Here is a 24,049-nt window from a genome sequence, read left to right as displayed (position 1 = left end):
ATTGGCACAGTTACTTGTTGTGGATATCATTGGAATGTGCCCAGTTCTCCATATTAGGTAGCAATATGACTGACTGAGGCGTTTATTGGAATACAGTACATTGTACTATTTTCATTGTTTATTTATTTTCATTTTTTTCCATTTTCTGTTTATGACTTTTAGTAAATGTTCCTTTAAGAACACTAATAGTGTTTGAGTAGTAAATGATGAGATTTGTATAACCTTCTAATGATTTTTAATAATAAGTGCCATGTGTTTTAGGAGAAATTAGCTTTCAGTTAGTATTTGTTAATTACAATTTTTTTTCTCCTTATATAACCTATTTTGTACTGGAGACTGCATAATAGATGTTGTGGAATTAGATACAGTATGTGAACAACTTTTTAACGGAACTGAAAATGTTTTGAAAATCTGTATCTTTGAAAGATTATTTTGAATATACAATGTTTTTTTTTAAAGATATGCTTTTTCTTTTCCCTTAAAACCTGGTGCAATATTTGTTAGATATGGTGTTTGAGTGGTACAGAAATAGTGGTGATTTCTTTGTATAGACAGAATAAATGTATAGGTTCTAAGTCAGACTGGTGACCATCGTTTGACTACAATGGTCCATTTTATAGACTGCAATTATATCAGTTTAGATGGTACCATGGCTATTTACCATTAGTATTTGTTTTGAAATCCCATGTTATGGGCATGCTATGGTAAAACTACCTTTCAGTGCAAAGTTATGGTGGTACCATGGGTTCAAAATCAAGTGTTGCCTTTTTATTTTAATAGGGGATGCTCTGCAAAGCCATTACTGCCAGTGCCAACTGCTAATGTTAAACATTTTACAAACAGAACCCTCTTGTTTTTTGTCCATAGTTATATGTGACTTTGTCAGAATATTATTAGTTGATGCTTGACTATTTTGATCTAGCTGAAAATTACATTGGACACTAAGGTGAGACTTTTGTGAAGATCTGAACCCATTTCTTCCCTGTGTTCTATTTCAATAGACTCTTTGTAACTACAGTGTTATTGTTGCTCATTTTTATTTAAGTATAATTGATTATTTTAATACAATGTTTTGGAATTACATATTTTTCTTCACTTTCCTTCTTTTCTATATATTAAATAAAAATAAAGGTTAATTGAATACATTGTGACTATTAATTAATTAATTAATTAATTATTAAGCCACTATGTCTGATTGTCATACATTTTATAAATAATTTCTAAATCATGTGTAAATATGAGATTGGATTTATGTAAATGTTAATGCAGTAAAGGAATTGATCACCAAAAGTAATCGGTCTGATTCTGACATGAAGCGGCAGATTCTGGCATGTTGATTGCAGGGTGTTTTGCTTCCCTGACTGACTTGACCAAGAGCTGTGCAGTCTTTGCTAATGAGTTCAAGTTAAGTTTGCAATTCTGCCAAAAGTATCTATCTATCTATCTATCTATCTATCTATCTATCTATCTATCTATCTATCTATCTATCTATCTATCTATCTATCTATCTATCTATCTATCTATCTATCTATCTATCTATCTATCTATCTATCTATCTATCTATCTATCTATCTATCTATCAAGTTTAAGATATTAGTGGGTGGATTCTGGCGCAGTGCCAGTTGCTTTGGGGAGTGATTGAGTGCAACTTCTGGCCAGAGCAGGTTGGGCCAGAGATGGACTGTCATTCCAAACAGTGCTGGACTGAGTAATACAGCCACATCTGTGCGGACTAATAAGGAGAAATCTGTCCAGTTGAGGTCCGAGTGTGTTATGCTAGCTGGAACAGAACTAGCACAATCCTGCCTTGAAGTATAAATTATTAACAGGTGGATTCTGGTGAGGTTGGCTGCAATATCTGTCCCAAATCACTCAAAATAGAACTGTCCTGTCATTCCAAATAGACTCTGCCCTAGTGCTACAACCATATCTGAGCTGACTGATAAGGATATGGTTTGAGGAAAAATGTCCGCGTGTGTCCCGAGTGTATTTGGCTAGCTGGGTTTTTTGGTGTTCTAATGCTAAATGTAGTAAAACAGCTGGTAATATTGTAGTACCATTTTAATTATCTTTGTGAAGAGGAGAAACATCATATTTATAATGGAGTAACACAAGGCCTAATGCTTTTCCTAACCGTGAGGGCCAGAAGTACTCTTTCATTTTCTTAAAGCCTAATCTCTCATAAAGCTTCTTCCCTTCAAGTTGGATCACAGACGTGCACAGCACTATGCTTTGGAAGCCATTTGCTTGGGCAAAATCAATGACAGCTCTGCAGAGGGCTTTTCCGATACCTCTGCCCCTGTATCCCCTTCTCACAGACAAGCGTTTCAGTTCCAAGGCTCCCACCAACTCTTTAAAAGGCAGTGCAGCAATGGTTCCCACTACTTTCCCATTGCACTCTGCTACCCAAAAGCAAGAATCACTGGTTTCCATGTAGCTTTTTTTGATGTCCAGCAGGTCATGTTTTAAGGCTACTTCAGTCCAACAGATGCTGATAAACTGATATGCTGTGCGATTCACTGCCAAGACTGCTAAGGCAAGTACTACTGAAGACAACAAGAAGGAGGCAGAATTCAGGAAAAAGAAGCAGAAGACAGAGAGCAGAGCCAACTGTATCCCAGGCTGCTGGAGAGCACATCTGAACAATGTTGAGGAATGTTCATTCAGGCCACTGATTAAAACCTCCCGTGCTTCTTCATAATCTCTGTCTTCAAATCTTCTAATCCAGTAGTCCTCCATGATTCAAGGTCTAATGTATAAAACAGCAAAAAGTCACTAGCAGAAATTAAAGGACAACATCTCTTAGACCCTCAATCTCAGTAGAGGTGCCCCACATGATTGTATGTTATCTCCACTTCATTACTCATTACACATCAATGCCTGTACATGCAGATTGGGTAAGAATATTCTGGTTTGTTGAAGACACTGCTCTTGTGGATCTCTCCTCAAAGTGCAACATGTCTGTGTAGTGACAGCTAGCTTAACTATTGAAATGGTGACAGCATATCTGCCCCAAAACAGACATGCCAACATATACTGTACACAGACAAAAGAATGGAAATGGGAAAGACTTAGTAAAGACAAGACATCTGACTGGTAATATAGCAAGAGTGTGTGATGGTAAAGTCTTTGGCCTGGTCTAAATACTAACATAAATAAGGGCTCTCTAATATTTATAGGTTGACCAGTCTAGAGCTTGGATACTCTATAGCTAAAGACTCTGCCTCCTATATCACTTTTATACACGCTTGTAATTTTAAAGACACCTGGGTTACCTTGGGTTATAGGCAGTAATGAATTCTATAAGGTGAGAAGATGCAAAACCATATATAGCTTTATGTGTGACAAAGAATTTCTTAAAAGTGTCTCTAAACCTTACTTGAAACCAGTGAAGTGATTTAAAAACTGGAGTTATATGATCATTTTGCTTAGTTACAGTTATAATCCTTGCTTGCAGTGTTTTGTGTAGTAAGTGACTGATTCAGAAAGCCTAACCATATAACAATAAAAATGTTAACTTTACATGAAAGAGAATTAGCAAAGTATCAAGTCAAAGTGGTGCAGCTTAAAAACTGTCTTAAATTTGCAATATTTCAAAATTGAAAAAGATTCAAAACTACACACATTCGGTTTATCATTGATATTGCCACATTAATTTACTTTTATTTGCTGTCACCTTTTGGAGCATTTATGAATGTAAAAGACTATAATGACAGAACAAAAGTGTCTTGCCGCCTGGGGTATAGAGGAAAGAATAGACATCCTCTAATAGAAGAAGTTAAGCACAGTAGCAGTCAGTCTTAGGTCAAGTGGCATTCTCAGGCCCAGGTGCAGGCATGTTGTGTCTGTGGGCTGTGTCTCTTTCTCAACGAAGTGAGTAGAAAAATAAGAGAACCAGAGCAGAGGTGGAGGAAATCTGTGTGGGTCTACCTAAGAAAGAATCTGGTGGTGGGAACAGAAGTATGTAATGTTTTAAGATATGATCCCCACAAAACCCACTATAAGACAATCAGTAAAGATATGAATGTTGCAAATTGAAGAAATAGCAACAAAGCATAGTATAACACTGTAATATTTGGTAGTGAATGCAGATGAAATGAGACCTAACGTAATATAAAGAGCCCTCCATGTTTGGGACAAGCACTAGAGTTTAAAATTATAACTCAAACAATGTATGTATAAAAAGTGTTGTCATTTCTACCTTGTGTGACCGAAATGTATGCAAAAGTCTGCAATGTGCACTTTAGTCATGTCTGAATGGTTTGATTTGTAATTTTAAACTGTGGAGCAGAGATGTAAACCAAGGAAAAACATGTCTTTGTCATAAACATTACAGAGGGCACTGTAATATAGAATTCTCAATCCCAATTAAACCAATTCAGGGTCACAGGGATTTAAAGAGACAGGATTTGGATTAAATAATAAATACAACCGAGTGTTGTCTAAGTATGAATGGAAATAAATACTGTATATTGGTTTTTTGATCAGCATTTCTTAATGGTAACATATATAGAGAAACAAGTCTAACTGAGATTGAAAGAGTCATATGTTTCATACTGAAAATGATCTAATGACCTGAAAAGTGTGACGTACTTCAGTTAAGAACAGTGCCAGATAGACTAGTTAAATTGTCTGGTAAGAGTAGAATGCAATGAGCTATCTTAGTAGCATATAGATAATATTACATATATATAGAATGACCTGAATTTCCCATACTTTTACTTAAAATAGGAAAACAATTGCTCTATGCATTTTTTTCTTAAACATTGAAAAAAACATTACTTTAAATACTGCCTTTCTAATATGAACACCCAAAAATTGAGACAAATATCAGACTCAGCAATCTTATCATACTTTCTGATTCTGTTTAAGAAATATTACTTACAGAAATATTAATTACTTACATTTAAGAAGACTGTAATGAAAAACAGTTCAGCAGGGAACACTGCTAAAACCTTCTTCAAACAGTGCTTGAAGAAGTATTTATAAGTAAAAATAAAGTGAGCTGCTGGGTCGTATTTGAGTTCACTTACAGCTTGTTAGACATTCACATAGTCAGTCACTTTATATCATATTAACCAAGGTCTGCTAATTATTTAAGAGACCTTCACAGCGGAATTACAAAAAAGTTGGATATGTCTTAGTTACTGTCCTGCGGTGGGTTGGCACCCTGCCCGGGATTGGTTCCTGCCTTGTGCCCTGTGTTGGCTGGGATTAGCTCCAGCAGACCCCTGTGACCCTGTGTTTGGATTCAGCAGGTTGGAAAATGGATGGATGGATTCAGGGTAAGATTCAAACTGTGTATGTTGCAATCTAACATCAGCGTCACTGCACCACATGTTTTGGGAATGCAACAAATTAATATTATTTTAGACAAAAAACTTTGAATGCTTCTTAGACAGCCTTGGTGTTATAAACACTCCTAACCCATTACCAGGTGTGGTTGGTGTACTCCCAGATGGGCTTAAAATGGAGAAGAACAAGTTGATAGTAATTGCTTACACCACACTATTAGCACATAGACTTATCCTGCTTAACTGAAAGAATACCAACCCACCTTTTATAAGTCAGTGGGTAAGAGGGATGTTCTGTACTATTTGAAACTGGTCAAAAATCTAATTCTTGCTTAGAGGATCTGTCCAAAGGTTTTTTAAAACATGGCAAGATTTAATTGAAAACTTTTAGAATATGCATTTATATCAAGGGAAAATGATGCTTTTTTGTGTGTGTTCTTTTCTTTCACTGCTCCTGGCTCTCCTCTCTTTCTCTTGTGTCGGCTTTGAATTCCTGACCAGTTAGGCTTTTTTTTTTTTTTTCGAGTTTTTTCTCAAGATTGATTTTGAAGTTATTTGTTAGATAACTTCTGCAATTTGTGTCAGCTTGATTGTATACTAGGTTACTTTTTTGAAACAAAAGTTAAATAATAATAAAAAAAGAAAGGTAAAATTGAATGCATATACAGGTATAATGCAAAATATTGCAGTTTGACCATTGAGTGCAATTACACAATGTTTAGACAGAAGTATGAATGTATACTTTTTGAGAAACACTTAAGAAGAGGTGTTTGATTCATCACTATTAGACAATATGTAGCATAGTCATTGGTGAAAATGTTGTATTGTGTCAGAGTGTTTGTTATGAATTTTAAAACCAGATTTTATATAGCACAATATGTAATAAATAGAATTAGAAACCATCAACTCATTTTAGATAAAGCATTAAAATAAGTTTTTAGGAACTATTGTTGAAACTATACCTGTTTCATACAAAAATGAATAAACTGAACTAAAAATGACAATACCGTTTGTAAAGTCATATATTAATAATAGTCACAGCAATAGCATAAATAATAATAGTAATACTGGACAGTGGGAACTTTGCTTCCTAAACATTTTTTAGTGCATCTTATAGATTTTGCCATGCTGATCACAAAACTCATGTTAAATTTTCCAATCACATACCAGTTTATTGCAATCTATTTTTTCAATTTCCTCTCATATTATAAGTATACTATACATATAAAGTACAAGAATCAGCATATCTGTGGTGACCTGAAAGTAGTGGCACTACTACTAGGAATGAGGCTTGGATATACCGAGTGCTGCTAATGGACAGCCATGCTAAAGAGTCTCATTACATTAAAAAGAAACAGCCACTCTGTAAGCATTTGTTTCCAGGGCAGAAAAGTGTGGTACATTAAACCACTTGAAAAAAGCTTTGGTGTAGTGGTTAGAACTGTTGTCTCACAATTACGGACTTTTTTTCCTGAACTGCATTTGTGATGTTTTGCTAAGGATTAATTGCATTCACACTTGGACTTGATACAGTCAGTGGTGACATGGGGAAAGGTTTTGGAATGATGTAAAAGTTGTATCAGGGTATTTGAATCCATCAATGCCAGCCGAGACTGAAACGAGATACACCAGATACTGAGTACAAGCGAAAATCAGCAGCAAAACATTTTTAACTCAATTGAACTAATGCAATGTGTCAGCATCATTAAGCAGTTAAACACTAAATTCAGTAACAGCTTTGTTTCCTGAAATTCTTACATGATACAGTCAGCTTGAAGCTGTCTATTATAATCACCAAACATTCAGAAACAAAACCTTTGAAAAAATGTGCTGTCTTGTGTAATGGGTATCACTGCAGTGTAGAAATTAATGCGGCTGTCTCACAACTCCAGAAGTTTATTCCTGAGTTGCATTCCTGGTAGCAGTGTCACTACTTTTAGGTCACCACAGATGTTCCAGTTGTAGCTGTTGTATTGTGTGTGTATACTGTCACAAGAACAACACAAAAACATCATAAAGGTTTGGGGCAGCCACTCATATAATGTGCCTTGGCTGCAAAAGGTAATTGAAATAATTGTGAGATGATCACAAGACTTAGTTCTAAATAGAACTGATGATGTGGATGCAAGAAGGCAGTTTTAAAGGCCAGGACAGGAAGTGATGTCATCAGGGCCAGAACCGGAAGTGATGTCGTCGGGACCGGATGTGTCATCATCAATAGACGACCCTGGAAGTGGCGACTTCAGGACCGGAAGTAATGGCAATGGAGGAACTGGAAGTGATGTCATCAGAGGCGCCGGAGAGAGATCTCCAAGGGATTGAGAAAGACAATTAGTGCACCTCGCTGCCCCCTGGTCTGGCGTAGAATTACTATTACTTAGGCCCTTTAGCTGTCTCCTACTTGCAAGTGTGTCACAATACTTATGAGGGGAAATCACAAAAATAGCTGACTGCCATAAAATGGTACATGATAGGAAAATTTAAGTGATATTTGTGATCAGTAAGCCAACATCCACAAAAAGTGTATCCAAAAGTTTTCTGGAAGCAAATTCGTTCTTGTCTAGTATAATTAACATACAGTAAGACCTAAGTAGCGTGTGCCAAAATTGTAAACAATACTGTTCATAGGCCACAAATTACTACATAAACTACCACCTCCTGTTCCTGAAAGTGATATACTGCTCAATTTTCACTTGACGGGGATCTTGTACCTTACACTTCACTAAGGCCTTACTGCCTGTACTTCGTTGTTGGTGGAAAGCTTATCTTTTTTCTGTACTTATATGGTCACATTCAGTGGAAGCTAGGCTTAACAATATCCTTCTTGTATCGTTTCGCCAATAATATTTTCTGAAATATTCAATTTAGAGACATTTTTTAAATAGCATCCACACAGAGCAAACAAACCTGTTGAAAGTCTTTAGTTACTATAGATCCAGACTTATGAGTGTTTTTATAAGAGTCTTTTATGGACAGGCCACTTAATTTCAGTAACATCAGTTCATTTTACCAAGGGCAGTTATGTCATGTTTTGTGGTAATCTTGATGCCTTGTTCACCCAGTATACAATGTAGTTCAACTTTTGCTCCCACCAGGGATAGCCTACATGTGTTATTCTAACAAAAACTCTAGATTTATATTGACTTCTTATATTTAGTTGAGGTTGTTAAGGGCAGCATATACTCTAGGTGTAATGTACAGTATATCATTGATGTGTTTCAGTCCCAGAATCCTAAATTCAAATCTCAGGGTAGGCACTGTCTCTGCAGAGTTTATTCATTACCTTCAAGACTGCATTTTCGGTGAATTGGCCTGGTATGAGTGAGCGTGGGTGTGAGTGAACTTTTGTTAATGTGAGCAGGCTTCCAACTGATTATAATTTAACCTTGAAGTAGGATGTTCATTTAATTTACAGTTTATTTTTAACCTGTTACTGAGATTTTTATTGTATATTAACTGTGGTAATATGACATTGTTAAATGTTAACAGATTACATTTGCATGTGGATTTAAAAAAAATCTTAAAATAACTTCAGGACTTTGGTTCCATTATTAAAGTATATATGCAGAAATATAAAAAATATTTTTATTTATTGCTTACCACCTTCATAATAAATATTGCAGTGACACACATGAGTAAAGACATGGAAGCTAAACAGCTGCTAAAAAATAAATTGCATTTGACGTGATGTGTAGTCCTCCCACTTTGAGCAGAAATCAAGCAAACATAGCCAGTTCAGTGGCTCAGAGTTCGTCTATCTCCAGATTATCTACACTTACAATGGTCACTTTCAGGATTACCAAAATTGCTTACATTTTTGACCAGGTAAGGGACTTTTTTTGTATAATGTTTGACAGGGCAGAAAATATGAATTAACAATTAGCCATTCCTGTCATTACTTCAGACATAAATCAACAATAGTGGACGGAGAACACAAACCGTTAACTTAAGTAAAAATCCGAATAATGTGCAAAAATCTACTCTGGTAAAAGCTGAAGTGCCCCATTGACCTTTCTATGTAAGTAAAAGTAAGAAAGTACTTTGCTTGGAAATGTTAAGGTAAAAGTGCTTGCCAAATGTAATCCCTGATTCAACAGATTAATATGGTGTTAGGTGTTCCTAATGTATGTATATTGTGTTAACTACAAAAATAGTACAACCCGTGCCATTTTAATTAAGAATGATGCAGATTATGCTGATAAATGTATTAGTTTAATATTATGTTTGTATGTTCTGTTTAAAACAATTCAAATAATGAATTATACAAAATAATTCATACATTCTAATATAAATGTGTTGTTATTGTACTGTATAATGATGATTTAGCCCTAAATAAATGTATATATGAGTCAGATGGGCACTAGTTTCACTTGCACTTTAGTTTAAACATTTAAATAAAAGAGGTAGACAGCATCAGACATGTGCTTTAATATCCCTAAAGCAGAGTTTCTTAAACCTTTTAATCTGAAAATTAGAGAATCAGAACCATACTGGGACCCAACAAGAGGATTATTATTATAGTGACATCCAAGTCATTTAATGACAAATAACAATGCTCATGTAATAAAACAGTAAAAAAAATTTCCTTTCAAGCATACAACATTGTCTCACATGAATATTACTAAAAGGGAAATGTGGGAGACTAACATATTGTTAAAACAATACTCTATTAATCCATATTCCAAATCTGTGCATTCAGAGCAGGGTCATGGAGCAGCTGGAGCCTAAACCAGCAACCACAGGGTGCAAGGCAAGAATGATCTCTGGACAGGATACCAACCCACCACAGGGTGAGCACACTCACCACACACACAAACATAGGCCAATTCAGCTCAACCAATCCATATAACCTTCATGTCTTTGGACTGTGCCACACATGAACAAGGGGGAACATGCAAACTTCAATCTAAACTTGAATCTAAAACAGCTATTATCATTCCAAACAGAAATAGATTTCTGAAGTTTATCACTGCCAGTAGAAATGCTTTGCTTAAGCATTATTAAAGCTGAGAGAAAGAATTTCTTGGGGTGTGGTGCGAAAATATGATGATTTTTGAAAGTATAGTATGAAAGGTCACTTAATTCATCATTTGACTCTTGACACCAGTTAGGGAATAAAGTAGTTAAAAAATTAATTAATCCATGCAGCTTATTTACCTTATCTTAAACAATATTAAAAAAAATAACATTTTTCAAATGAGCTCCTCCATTACAAATATGTTTTTCTAAATGAGGTCTCAGATAGTTTAAAATCCTCCTAATTTCATTCTAACAGTTCAATTAGCCAAACATTGAGCTAAATTATTCCTAAAATATATATAAGGGGGCCAAGTTAAGGGCGCAGTAGATGGTAATAACACATGAAACCAGGTTTAATCCCTCCTCTCTTCCTTCCTTTGCAGAACGGAATCCTAACCGCCACTCCAGTGCTGATGTCACTTCTGTTGCCTGCCCTCCTGGACTCTCCCCTTCCTGTCGAAGACCTATATAACCAAGAAAGCCACTATCCTACTTCAGATCTGTTTTGAACATGTGTTTGTAAAGACATCTCTGCAGTGATCTATAGGTTGAAAACTATTATACGGAGTTCACCCAGTATGGTGCTCCAACTCACCCATTTTATAGTTCCATTGATCATGTTTACCACTGATCAGAGCTGTAAAGTTGTTTTAAAAGTAGCTGCTAATATGCACCTGACTTTATATAATTTAAATATCATTGGAACAGCACTACTTGCACTAGAGGACGGCCATAATGCCAGAGTTCTCAGGAAGGCTCATAACATTATTAAGGATACAACCCACCCACAACATGAACTGTTTACATACTGCTCCCATCAGAAAGACGCTATAAGATTATAGCAACTAGAACATCAAGGCTAAGAGACCGTTTTCTCCCGTATGCCATCTGGCTTGTAAATAGAACCCATACACTGCCCCTCCCCTCAGCACTGCAGGCTAGCTCGTGTCTGGAGGATGGAAGGCCATCTTTAGACAATATGCCTGCAGAGCTTACATTGAACCATTTATTTGCATTTTCACATGCACTCTTACCTCTGTTTGTTTTTGCATTTCCCTTTCACCTAAGTGTTTTTAGTTTATTGTTGTGTATTCTTGTCTGTTGTTGTCTATTCTTGTCTATTGCTGGAGGACTCGCAAAATAAGATTTTCATTGTACTGAGTATGTATGATAATAACATCCATCCATCCATCCATTCATTATCCAACCCGCTATATTCCAACTACAGGGTCACGGGGGTCTGCTGGAGCCAATCCCATCCAACACAGGGTGCAAGGCAGGAAACAAACCCCGGGCAGGGCACCAGCCCACCGCAGGACATGATAATAACATTGAAGTTAAAATAAAGTTTGACTCGTAAAACAAGGGAGAAATATTCAGTTCAACTATTCAGTTCAAAATATTAGTTGGCGCTGCTTTGGGCTCCGTGCCAAAGTGTCTAAACTGATAAAGGTGCAGCTCACAATATCTTACACTAGCTCATTAGCCTTGTTATCATCTTCTCTGATACACCATATAGATCTGCATTCTGTTTTATTGATATCACAGTCCAAAAGGGCCACCAACATTGTAATTTCTTCGGATAAATCTTTAGTTATCTCTCTGAATTACGTGATAACTTCGACAGAATCCATTTCATTGGGAGGAGTTAGCATTTTTCTAATTAATTCTTGTGCTATTTCATTAACTATTCTGTCCCTCACAGATTTATTGAATTAGGCATGAGCAATTTACAGAGGGCAATTCACCAATCAAAACAGTATATGCTAGAGCCCACCCTCTCTGGAGCCCATCCTGTAAACTTTGATGAGTGAAAGTGACAGTTTTATTCCATGTTGTATTTCATGATGCATTTGGAGAAATATTATGGACAAAATTAATTAAATAAATACATAAATAACAAAAACATGTTTAGCGACACATTTCACAACACATTTATTTATTTTTGCTCACATTTCATAGTACTTTTATTTATTTATGCATTTATTTACTTATATAATTTTGTCCAAAATATTCCTCCACATTATGGGGATTCAGCTTCTTCTCTGTTCTTTACAGAAGCTGACAAATCATTTAACACAACTGAAAGGATAATTAGTTGTACCCACATAATATAATATTCTGATTCTTTGATATATATTTCTGATGACAAGAGGAAGTGGTGAGGAAGTTGTAAGAACGAAGAAGGGCTTTGGAGGACATAGGATTGAAACTACCTAGACAGAAGACACAATATTTGAGGTTTAATGATGATCAGTACTCAGATGTTAGCCTGCAGGGAGAGCTACTGAAACAAGTGGATAAATATGAGTGTAAAATATGTAGGATCAGTGCTAACCCCAGATGGAAAAATAGATTCAGAGATAACCCATGGAGTGCAGTGTGGAAGGGACAACTGGAAGAAGGTATCAGAACTATTGTGTGAATTAAGGTGAAAGTTATAGCTAATGTTTTTAAGACAATGGTAAGACCACTAATCATGTATGAAGCAGAGACATGGCCAGTAAAGGGAGCACAGAAGAACAACTTGGATGTGGAAGAGATGAGAATGTTGAGACTGATGTTGTGGAGTTACAAAAATGGACAGAATAAGAAATGAAAATATCAGAGGTCCAACAGAAGTGGGAGAGATATCTAAGACAGTACAGGAAGGTAGGTTGAATTAGTATGGACATATAGAGACAATGAATATGTGGGCAAAAGAGTGATTGGAATGGAAGTACGGGTGGAGTGAGGGAGGCCCAAACAGAGGTGGATGGATGAAGTAAAAGAACATCTGAAGGAAAGTAGTCTGACTGGCAAGGAGGTGCAGCACCACTCTTTATGCGGATGGTTGATCAAGCACATCGATGCCACATTGAATTTGGAAAAGTTGAGGAAGAAGACGAAGACGATTTCTAGGTTAAGTAGGCCTTCTGATGACAGCAGAATTTTAAAGAGATGTGCTGTCTGTCTCCTTCTCATTGTTGCTGCTGTAACTAAACTGTTGATTAAGCCTGGAGGTTTGTCACTGCACATCACCTCTATGCCGGAGTGCATGCCAATATTTGAAAAATGTCATTCTGAGCATCTAACTGCCAGCTAGAAAACTTTTCAACAAATTTCATGTACTGTAATTTTACCTCCTTTTGCAAGGAACACACAGTTTTTTTTTAATTTGTAAAGCTCCTGTAAATTGTACTTACTGTTATATTTGTCATGTTTACTTCCTTGCATCTCCATGCATCTGTTTTGCTACATATCTGCTGCCTTTGAGTAATTATACCATATTATAATATAGCATTTTCAAATTCACTTACTGTAATCCAATTAATGAGTGATTGGAGCAGGTCCCTCCAGATTTGGACAGGGCACCAATTCATCCCAGGGCTCAGTTACACCCACACTCATGTGTGGCCAGTTTGGAGTTGCCTGTATGATGGAACCGGGCACCAGTAAGCCCCAAACCCCAACATGATCACACAAATGCTGTTCCAAGTTCAAATAAACGATTTATTAACCAAAAATAATTCAAGAGTAACAAAGCACAAGCAATCTTTCTCACAATTCCTCTCCTTTCACCACCGCAATGCCCCCATCTAGTTGAGTGTTGCCTTCCTTCCTTCCTCCCAGCTCCGGCCCACCCGGACAAGGGAGTGCAGGCCCTTTTATTGAGGACCCGAGAGTACTTTCAGGCCTTACAGAAGTCCCATATACTGGGGAGATCATCTCCCTGAAGCATCCCCTTGCAGCACCCATGGACCCCAGCAGGGCTGTAATGCTGGACTACAACTCCCAGGATTCCCTGCTGGTTCCAAAATGGGCGCCATCATGGAGGGCTGCTGCCATCTAGCACCTGGGGGAATTAAATTTCCCTCTGTGACAGTCCTTCCCTGTCCTCTTCTTTAATCCGACCAAGAAGGGTATTTAGTATATGTCTGGTTGGAATGTTTATCCATCCCTTAAGGCTGCCTTGTCTGGGTGTGACCTCTTTCCCTCGCTTGGCTGGGATGCTTTTCTGTACTCTCGGGGCCTCCCATCTGGGTAAGGGATCTTCCCAAATTCCTGCTGGGATGTCTCCTATACCAGTTATGGTACCATGCAAGTATTTTGGGATGTTGGAGGAAAATTGGAGTACTTGGAAAAAAACCCAACATGGGGAAAACATGCAAACTCCATTTGGATGACAGCTGTCATGAGATTCAAACCTAGGGTACTGTGGGATATCTGTGTTTTCTCTCTCTGTTTGAGGTTGTAATGTAACGATAGCATATTTCTCAACTAATAACCCAAATGTGCTTTATGCAATGAACAAACAATGCAGTTTATTAATAACAGAAGGATAACAGAGGATAGAGTTATTCAGGTACATAGACACAGGACAATAAATAAACAACATAAAACAAATTTTATTTAGCTTGAGTTTCTATCCTTTTTTGCAAATTAAATAAATTATATCCTTCCTTCTTTATTCTTGCCTAAAAATCACTGAAGGAACAATTATTTATTTGGATCTGACTTTTAAATGCTTTTATTAGAGTTCTGCATAAAACTTTACTTAGATTTCAGACAAAACTGTATACACACAGAAAAAATCAAAAGTCACATGTAAAGCCAAGTTCCTTTATAAATCTCAAATCAACTTAAAACTATTTGCTAATGCACACAGTTTTAACTACACCCTGTCACCTTCCACCGGTAACCATATACTGTATGGCTTAAAAACTCCCTTTTTGAATATTCATGATGTAATCACCATATTTTGCCATTTCCTGAGTGACATCTTTACTACAAACCATGGGAGAAAACAGAAAATAAAATATGAAGTGAATATAAACTTGTAGCATTACTGACTGAAGTAGAGAACTGCAATAAGTGTAAAGCCTTCACCACTATCCACCACACTACCTGCCTGTCAGTTTAGCCCTTGGTAGAAAAAAAACTACAAATATTACATTCAGAAAAGCACTTGGTTACAAACAACTTCTTAAACACTTGGTTAATTGATGACATTATAACTGATGCCTATTGCTTTATGAAATTTCCCAGGTGAAGCTGGGCAACACAACTAGTATATACAGTATAAATAGATGTACAGTATACACTGCTGAGCACCTTGTTAGGAGTAGCTACTTCATAACAAATTGGTTTTCTATTTTTTCTTTAAATTTTACTGAAATGCAGTCTGTGGACTCTATATGGTGTAAAAAGAGACAGCAGGATGCAGCTCGGTGTCAGCTCCTCAGTGTCCAATTATATACACGCATCCTGAGAATGTACTCTAATAACTGAAGCCACAGTAAAACAGCCAATCTCTCCCTCACACCCATGAAAGAAATATTAAAATAATGAAATATGAGGCTTAATTAAGGGTCCTATTAGCTTGTGTTTAATGTGGCTTACGCTCCTGGATACAAACAACTGAAGAAAACTCATTGAACAACACAATATCAAAGTGGGGTCAGAAAATAGCATGTACTGTTCAGGTGAGCAGGAGACATTGTCCTTGCCATGAGCAGCAGGGGATGAATTGATCTATCCACAGCTGAGGTTGAAATGCCATAGAGCATTTCCAGATGTTTTATACTCCTAGGGCATTCCTGTGGCACCAGTGAATTAAGGGCATGCTTTCATTTACTTTTTCCACTAGCCACAAGCAAGCAGATACCATTTACTCCCTTGGCAAATTAGGCACAATAAAGCAGGAGTCACTTTCTTATTTATCAGCCTTATTAATTGTCAGCACATATTGGTGGTCGGAAACGATTGAACGGATGACACACACACACATTGGTATTAAATTCAGGCCAATATTCAAATTTTAGCATTTACCACATTTAAAACTCTTCTGTTTTACATTTTACTTTAGTCTGCTATGAAATATAATCTATTCACTCTGATGCTTGCCAGGGTTGCAAGGTCTTGGAAATATTTCCAGCCCAATTACAGCTGAAAATACCCCTAGTGGTCCAGGACAATGAATGACGCTGTTGATGATTGGGGGGAGTGTTTGGACTGTAGATGTAGTTTTCCCACTGTTGATGTTTTCCACCTCAAAGTTTAACTCGTATCCATGTTGATCAATATATTTTTGAGATTTGGGCAGCCACACATAACAGCCCAAAAACCCGCACACAGGCAAATCAAAATTTTGCCCACAGCACTCATTCAAAACTACCCCATATTGGTGCGAAAACCACACATCTGTCAACCCGGCTTCCAGTCATCGTATCATTATTTCTGTAATGCGCTAATCATTGTATCTTGTCTATTATTCTCATAGTTATTTGTATTTTTTATGTATATGGATGATTAGTCTAATCATGCGAAAATATTAGCATAAACTTGAAAAAATGAATATGATACATTTTGAATAATTCAGATTTAAGTAAGGTGACAGCCACTTCTTTTGATGGCAGGAAATCAACTCTGCCGGCTCATTCCCCATTGCACTTATACACCCAGAGGAAATAAATATGATGTATTTTAGAGCAATTCATAGCATAGCAGGGCAGCTTATCCTTTCAGCTTACTGTTGGATTTTTTGCTCTGCATTATATGTTTTCCTTCTTACTACAATTTGTTGTGAATTGTAGTTTAGGAATACACACATGATACAGGCCATGACTGATCTTAGGGTAAGGTGGTTATTATGCAATTTAGAATATATTTTAAAAGTAGAAAAGAAGTTGTTTCATCAATAGCTGACCTTTTAAAGAATTATCTTTACTTTGAAGGTTGACCTTAGAAAACATTAAAGAATGTTGCTGTAGTTGCAGGTGAACTTTACACTTGTCACTTTAGAAGACTGATAAGGAATCCGTCACATCTCTCTATTATAAAAAAAAATCTTCTGGAGGGAGACTAAGGAGACGAGACGTGATCTTCTCGGAAGACATTCCCGCGAGAGACACTTTAACTTGCTCCCAGCTCTTAAAACAACGACAAGCGACAAGCAAAACACACAGCTTGCCAGCTACAGAAACCCAGCAGATGATCCGACCGCTTGTTCTTCAACTCCCTCACAACGCGAGCGGCAGAGACGCAAAGTGGCAAAAGGACAGCTGATGTACAGGCTTTTAAATGATCAACAGGCAGCGCAACAGCAACAGAAAGACAGCAGATGATCCGACGGCATCTCCTTAGCATGCGTTTAGCTGCAACCCCCCCCCCCCCAACGACAACGCGAGCAGCATTATACAGACATCCAGCTTAGCAGTTGTTGGATTGCTGTTGGCAGACACGCTTCATGTGCTCCCAGCTCTTAAACCAATGACGAGCGACAAGTAAAACACACAGCTCGCCAGCAGCAGATGATCGGACCGCTTCTCCTTAGCGTGCGTTCTGCCACACTTCACAATGCGAGCAGCGTTATACGTCCTGCGAGAAAGAGATGTAACCACGCCCGGGGCTGAAAATAAAGGACAAGTATTGTTTTTACAAAAGTTTTAAAGTAAAAGTGAAAATAATGTATATGTAACAATTCCAATGAAACTAACAATCTCTTTAAATTATATATCCGGTAAACCAAACCCGGGGGTGGGCGAGCGAAGCGAGCAGGGGGCAGAACGCCCTAGTTTGCTAAAAGAATCTTGGCCCAGTATACTAAAGTATAATTATCTATGGCAAATTATGTTTATTGTATAGAAGATGGAAACATTTTTGCTTGCATATCTGGCCAACATCCATCACTTCATAACTCTTCGAATCACTACTTAACATATCATAGCACCAAAGATTCATTGTACTGTCTAATGACCGTTTTAGTCCTTTGTTTAGTTTGTGTGGGTGTGTGTGACGAGAGAGCACGTCTATAATCAATCCTCTTCAAGTTGAATATCCTCCCCATGAATGATGAAGATACATAGATCCTTCTCATTGTAAATCCACATGCCTCATAAAATTTCCTTGCATCATACCAGAAAACAAATGTGCTTAACATTACAGTCTGGTAATCATTATCTGATGCAAACTCTAGAACAGTTTTACAGAGAGCTCTTCCAATTCCTTGACATTGATGTTCCTTTTTCACATACATACGCTTCAGCTCTATGGCATCAATCAATTCATTTGATGGCACAGCTGCAACTGTGCCAACTACTTTGCCATTGTACTCGGCCACCCAGAAGCATGAATCCTTGGCTTCCATGTAGGTTTTCTTAATATCCAGCATATCACTGTTTAAAGCACTTTCAATTTGTGTATTGTAATACACAATAATGATGTTATTCAACAACAGCAACATCAGAAATATGGCCAAAAATGGCAAAATAAATGATTGGGAGATGAGGTATAGCAGGCATGATACAGAAATGAAAGTGAGCTTTATGAATGGCTTTGAAAGCACATAAAAAAAGCTGTTTAGCCAATGACTATTGATGCCGCTGACAAGTAATTGCCTCACAATGTCATAATCCTCATTTTCATACCTTCGGATCTGAACGGCTGACATTCCTTCTTTCCAAGACCTATCTGAAGAGAAATAAGAAAAACATGAAAATTAAAATGTGTCAGAATATGCTTAGAAATTGCTTGCATTTTAAAATGTATGCATTCTGAAAAAGATTATGGGAGTAAAAGGCTATAAGCATGGTTCTGAAGTTGCTCTTCTATTTTTGTGCAGGTGATGTTGCTCGGTGGTTCTGAATGGGCCTGGTAGGAGTTTTTATATGTGCACCCTGTAATACACTGGTGGTGTCTTGGACCTGAGGCTGCTGGGATTATCTCCCCTTGATTCTGTATTGGAATGAAGAGACTTGGAATATTTAATTAACATTGGGGACATATAATTTTAAAGCTCATAATTCAGTTTAGCATTGCACAGGTATGTCCAATTTGAATATTTAAGTGTTTTAATTTCAAAGTCATTTTTATTTTGTGCTCTTTGCAACAATCTTTACCCTATCTGTGTAAGTGAGCCTGTAATTTTAAAAAAAATTCTCTTGACATTGACCATGTTTCGCATCTTTCAGTGAACTTATCTGATTAAAATTAAGTGTCTGGTTGCAAATATATTCATTTTCTCTTTGGACTCAAACTTTTATTTATTACCAAAAATACCAAAGATCATCCCAAACCCATACATCTGCGATTATCAATTAGCAGCCTGTACACTGGGTGGACCCAAGCCAGTCCTGGAAGCCCAAGTGGGATGAGGAGGGTTTGTAGAAGGTGTTGTCACTCCCTCGGTTTTAGATGAAAGGATTTTAAACATTTTCACTTCCTTAAATTCTGCTGTATGTATTAGTCCATTTCATGCAATTCACACCAACAGTTTTGTATTTCAATGCTGCTGAAAGGAATAAAATCAGTAGCTTCTTAGTTAATCTTTTGTGGAAATTAATCAATGATCATTTATTGATGCTGATTGTTATTTTTAGCTGTGTTTTGAGTCTGTATTGATTGTTTCATAAATAAATTGAACAGCAATGATGGATATTCCATGTACAGCACTTTTAGTTTGCAATAACATTTATAAATGTTGTTTCAACTTAGAAGCATGCAGGTGAGAAACTGTAAATTGCTGGAGTGGCATAAAAAGAGCTGCATTTAACAGTAGTTTGGACTGGTAAAGAATAAAAAGGTGGACAGCACATGTAGAGAGCTCATGAACATGGTGATTCCCTTGAGGAGGTTAAAACAGTAATAATAATAATAAGAGGAGGAATAAGAATACCTTTTATTTATACAGTATAGCACCTTTCCCAAGCTCAAGGTGGTTCACATGGAACAGCAGGATACATACCACATTGGATACAAATATTTTCTGCACAGAACACTAAAACAGACAAACACAGGATATACAAAACATTTAAATAGAATAAAAGACAATAAACCAGAGTAAAATACTAAATGCAATACTAGAAGAAAAGTCTGAACAAATAACATAATTTGAGATATAACACACACACAAATTATCTTGAGCATCTGGACAGAGAGGTAAACTGAAAGAAAGGATGGAATGTCAATGTAAGTTAAATGCCGTCCAGAACAAATGAGTTTTAAGTTGTTTTTTAAAAGAATGAATGGAGTCAGCTGATCTAATTAATTTTGGGAAGTCATTTCAAAGTCTCTGTGCTATACAGCTGAAGGCCCTGTCACCTGTTGGGTGCAGGTTAGTGTGGGGCACAATAAGGTTGCCAGAATCAGAGGACCTTAGTAGACGAACAGGAGCATAGTGATGGAGAAGGTCATTAATGCAGTGTGGTGCAAGGCCATTTAAAACTTTGTAGGTTATTAATTTTAATTAAGTAAACAGGGCGTTCCCAGTTCCTAGATCTCCATGGTGCAAAGAAAAAATGTTCACAAATCAGGAATCAGGCAGGAGTGGACAATCAAAAGAAAGCTTTGTCCAGTGAACTACAAAAAGATTCAAATCACTTGTCCCTGAAGCTGCAAATTCCATCAAGGCAAAGTCCATAAAAATAAATCCAAAAAGTAATAAATTGCAACCATAAACTATAGATACTGTAAGAAAAAGTGAAAGAAGACCAAAACCTGCAAGGTTCAATGTATATTTTAATGAAAGTGTTGTTAACAGTGAGGAGCGACAGCAACATGTGTGTGCCAATGTTCCCTCCACCATTACTTAATCACTTGTCCCCCACAGTTTGAGGGGTTGGTGTTAGCACTGCATCATTATTTCTAGTAGTTTCAAGGGAAGTTGGTGTTTCTGGGCTACCAGGAGGCCTGTCTTGTTTACCACCTGATATAACCAAGGAAGGTGTTCCATCCACTTGTGTAAACTCTCAATTAGTAGATCCACAAACCCAGTGTAATCTGAGAGATCAAACTGAATTACCTTTGTTGTCTGGTAAAGAGAAACGAAAAGTCAAAGCTCTAACTGCAAAGTATAAGTCAGTGTTTACAACTCATGAGGGAGATCTGGGTTGTACAAATCTGGTGACACTTAAAATTCCTTTGCTTGATGAAACCCCAGCAAGACAAACATATAAATGAATTCCAACATCACAATGTGATGCTGCTAAAGTTCATATACAATAATTGCTTAAAATCAGATTATTAGGGAAGAGCAGTAGTCCCTATGCATCCCCGATTGTGCTAGTGTATAAGAAGGATGGTACCATGAGAATGTACGTAGAATACTGGCAATTAAACAGTTAAACTCGCTAGGATGCCTACTGGCAATTAAACAGTTAAACTCGCTAGGATGCCTATCCCCTTCTACGGATTGAAGAATCCCTTGATGCTTTATCAGGGTCTCAGTTGTCATCATCATATTTTCTTCTACTGTAGATCAGCACCTCCAGAGATTGGAGATGGTGCTTGGCCGTTTACAACTCTACGGCTTGAAGGTTAAGTTAGTGAAGTGCTGTTTCTTTAGGAAAGAAGTTAAATATTTGGGAGATGTAATCTCTGAGACAGGAGAATCAGCTAATCCAGAAAACATTTCTACTGCTGCTAATTGGGAGCACCCTAAGGATGCGTCTGAATTGAGGTATTTTCCCGGCTTTGCTAGATATTATAGAAGATTCGCAAATGAGTTTGGTCAGTTAGCAGGCCCCCTTTATTGTCTAGTAGCAGAGCTTATGGGATCAAAGAAAAGAAGAGGCTCAGGAATACTTCTATAAGAGGTGTAGACAGAAAAATATGAGAATAGTTTTCAGTCTCTTAAAATTAGGCTGGTGTCTGTGCCAGTTTTGGAATATGCTAACTTGGCACAGTCCTTTGTATTGGAAATGTTTGCAGGTCATAATGGTCTTGTGGATGTTCTCTCACAGAAATATTATGGCAAGCTAAAAACAGTTGCTTATGCGAGTCGTAGTCTTAGGTCCACTGAGAGGAATATGCAAAACTATAGTTCCTTGAAATTTAAATTTTTGGCTCTTAAAAGGGCTACGACTGAAAAATTTCATGGAATACTTGTTGGGCAATCAATGCATTATTTACACCAATAATAGATGTTTGAACCACTTACAGACTGCAAAATTGGGTACAACAGAGATGGGGTTTGAAATTGGCTGTGTTTAACTTTACTGTCAAATACTGTCTACATAAAACTAATGTAAATGCAGATCCTCTATCTAGACAATCTTTCCAGGAGAATTATAGTTTGGAAGATATATCTCCTGGAACTCTATTGCTTAAAGGGCCCTGCAGGATTTTGGGTAGCAGTCCAGGACCAGAAGTTAGTCAATGTTTAGTTACTGTTTTCTGAGGGTATTCAAAAACTGATTTAGCCAGGCTGCAAATGGCTGATCCAATTATTGGTGAGTTCTTAACGTTTTGGAACAGACAAAAGCACCCTGCCCCAGAGGAGAGGCCATCATTGTCCAAGAGGAATTGGTTCAACAATGGGATTGCTTTTTCTTAAAAAATGGAATTTTGTTTCGACGGATATATCCATCAGAAGGAGGGGAAGAAAGCTATCAAATGTTATTCCCAGAAGTACTCCAGTAATATGTATTCAATGGCTGTATGATAGACATGATCATCAACGCGTTGAGCGCACACCACAGTTGATTCTAAATCAATGCTATTGGACAGGAATGTATAGTGATATTAACCAATGGTGTCAACATTGTCAGCATTACATATTAGCAAAGGAGGTACGCCCTACAGTTCAGACTTTTATGGATCACTTGTTGACTTCACAGCCACTAGAGATTTTGGCTATTGATTTTACATGGTTGGAACCATCTAGTGATGGCAGAGAAAATATTTTGATAATGACTGATGTTTTCTCCAAATATACCCAAGCTGTGCCTAGTTTGGATCAGCAGGCTGTAACTATAGCCAAAGTTCTTTTGAACGAGTGGTTTATTCATGTACCTATAAGAATACTGTATATTCTGACCAAGGTTGAAATTTTTAAGGTCATATTGTTAGACAGTTATATCAGCTGTATGGGATTCAGAAATCTCGTACCACTCCTTATCACCCTGAAGGAAATGGTCAGTGTGAATGCTCCAGTTGCACATTGCATGATTTGCTAAGTACATCGTCCCCTGAACAAAAGAGGAGTTGAACAGTATATCTATCCCAGGTAGTTTTTGCATATAACAGTACATTTCATCAATCAACGGGTATATCACCATATTTTTTAAAATATGGTAGAGAAACTAATCTTCCTGTAGAATATTAAGGAACTGGAGAGTGGACCAGTGGAATGTTGGACTAAAGATCTTGAAGAAACTGCGGAAGTGGGCTATTGGTTGACTAGAGCAAGATTGATGACTTTAATCACATACCACAGTACCTATCAGTCACATAACACCCCAACATCACAAAATGCCCTTAGAGTCAGTCACAAAACACCCACCGCATTACACCATGGTTAATATTAGAGTTGTAGGAGGGTTATCTGAATCAAAGTGTGTTTCGTGACTGACATTGTGGACATCACCTGACTCCCGTCATAGGTATTGCTGGCTGCCATCACCTTCCACTTGACATTGCCCTCTTCTACTTAACATTCGGCTCCTGACTGCAGCGATACCCTTCTCCAGGCTGCAGTTAGACCTTACTCGGACTAGGCGTCAACAGCGAGCAAAACGTGGAGTGCATTGAGGCTACGCACACATTTAATAAAATGGACCTCTTCCTCCCCGATTATCAATGTCATTTGTGTGAAAAAAGCACTCAAGACTCTCTGCGTATTCTGCCCACACTCTGGTCTCTGCATTGAACTCGTCGATCTGACCCACGGTGGTCATTGCCAAAAACCTGCAACAAAATACTTAATCAGCTAACAATTCTAAAACTTTGTTGCTGTCTTCTCTCTGTTTTTCGATTCA

The 24,049-nt window shown here is 37.4% G+C and overlaps 1 protein-coding gene across 2 annotated transcripts in view; it reads right to left on the bottom strand.

Annotated features, from left to right (window-relative positions):
- Positions 1–1,768: 1,768 nt before the first annotated feature.
- LOC114651660 (probable N-acetyltransferase camello) overlaps positions 1,769–24,049 on the bottom strand; it is a 94,258-nt gene continuing 71,977 nt past the window's right edge. For both annotated transcript variants that reach the window (XM_051928369.1, XM_051928368.1), the window contains exon 3: positions 1,769–2,749. In XM_051928369.1, the coding sequence (XP_051784329.1) occupies positions 2,062–2,739 (678 nt within the window). In that variant the 5' untranslated portion in view covers positions 2,740–2,749 and the 3' untranslated portion in view covers positions 1,769–2,061. The remainder of the gene's footprint in view (positions 2,750–24,049) is intronic.

This window comes from Erpetoichthys calabaricus, chromosome 5, assembly GCF_900747795.2.
Source record: "Erpetoichthys calabaricus chromosome 5, fErpCal1.3, whole genome shotgun sequence".
Classification (NCBI taxonomy): Eukaryota; Metazoa; Chordata; class Cladistia; order Polypteriformes; family Polypteridae; genus Erpetoichthys; species Erpetoichthys calabaricus.
Note: the sequence above shows the minus strand (reverse complement) of the source record. Positions and strands in the feature narration are given on the sequence as shown.